The following is a 295-nucleotide window of genomic DNA, read 5'->3' as shown; positions in this document are numbered from 1 at the left end:
CCCGGGGGCCCCCGGGGGGCCCCCGGGGGCCCCCGGAGTGGGCACGAGGGGGGCCTCTGCGGGCAGCAAAGCCGCGAGAGATGCAGCAAGAGACAGGGAGCGCAGCTGCAGCAGCACGCGGGGCCCGAGAGGGTTCAGCAGCAGCACCTGCGTAAACCCTAAAAGAGGGACTTTGGAGTCCGTGGCCAAACCCCAGTCCACCTCAAGTGTCTCCAAGGAGACACTTTTAACTGCTGCTGCCAACTGCGAAAGTGCTGGCAGCGGCACGCTCAGCGAGAGGCCCTCCACCGCCTCC

General features: G+C 67.8%; 1 protein-coding gene across 1 annotated transcript in view; it reads right to left on the bottom strand.

Moving 5' to 3' along the window:
- The window catches only part of ETH_00038325 (uncharacterized protein), a gene marked incomplete at both ends in the record, with an annotated part of 2,850 nt that overhangs the window by 1,435 nt on the left and 1,120 nt on the right, over nucleotides 1–295 (bottom strand). The window contains one exon of the mRNA XM_013375025.1: nucleotides 3–295. Coding sequence (XP_013230479.1) covers nucleotides 3–295 — 293 coding nt within the window. The remainder of the gene's footprint in view (nucleotides 1–2) is intronic.

This window comes from Eimeria tenella, genomic scaffold (genome assembly GCF_000499545.2).
Source record: "Eimeria tenella Houghton genomic scaffold, Eth_scaff2492, whole genome shotgun sequence".
NCBI classification, from domain to species: Eukaryota; Apicomplexa; class Conoidasida; order Eucoccidiorida; family Eimeriidae; genus Eimeria; species Eimeria tenella.
This window is presented reverse-complemented; position numbering and strand designations above follow the sequence as displayed.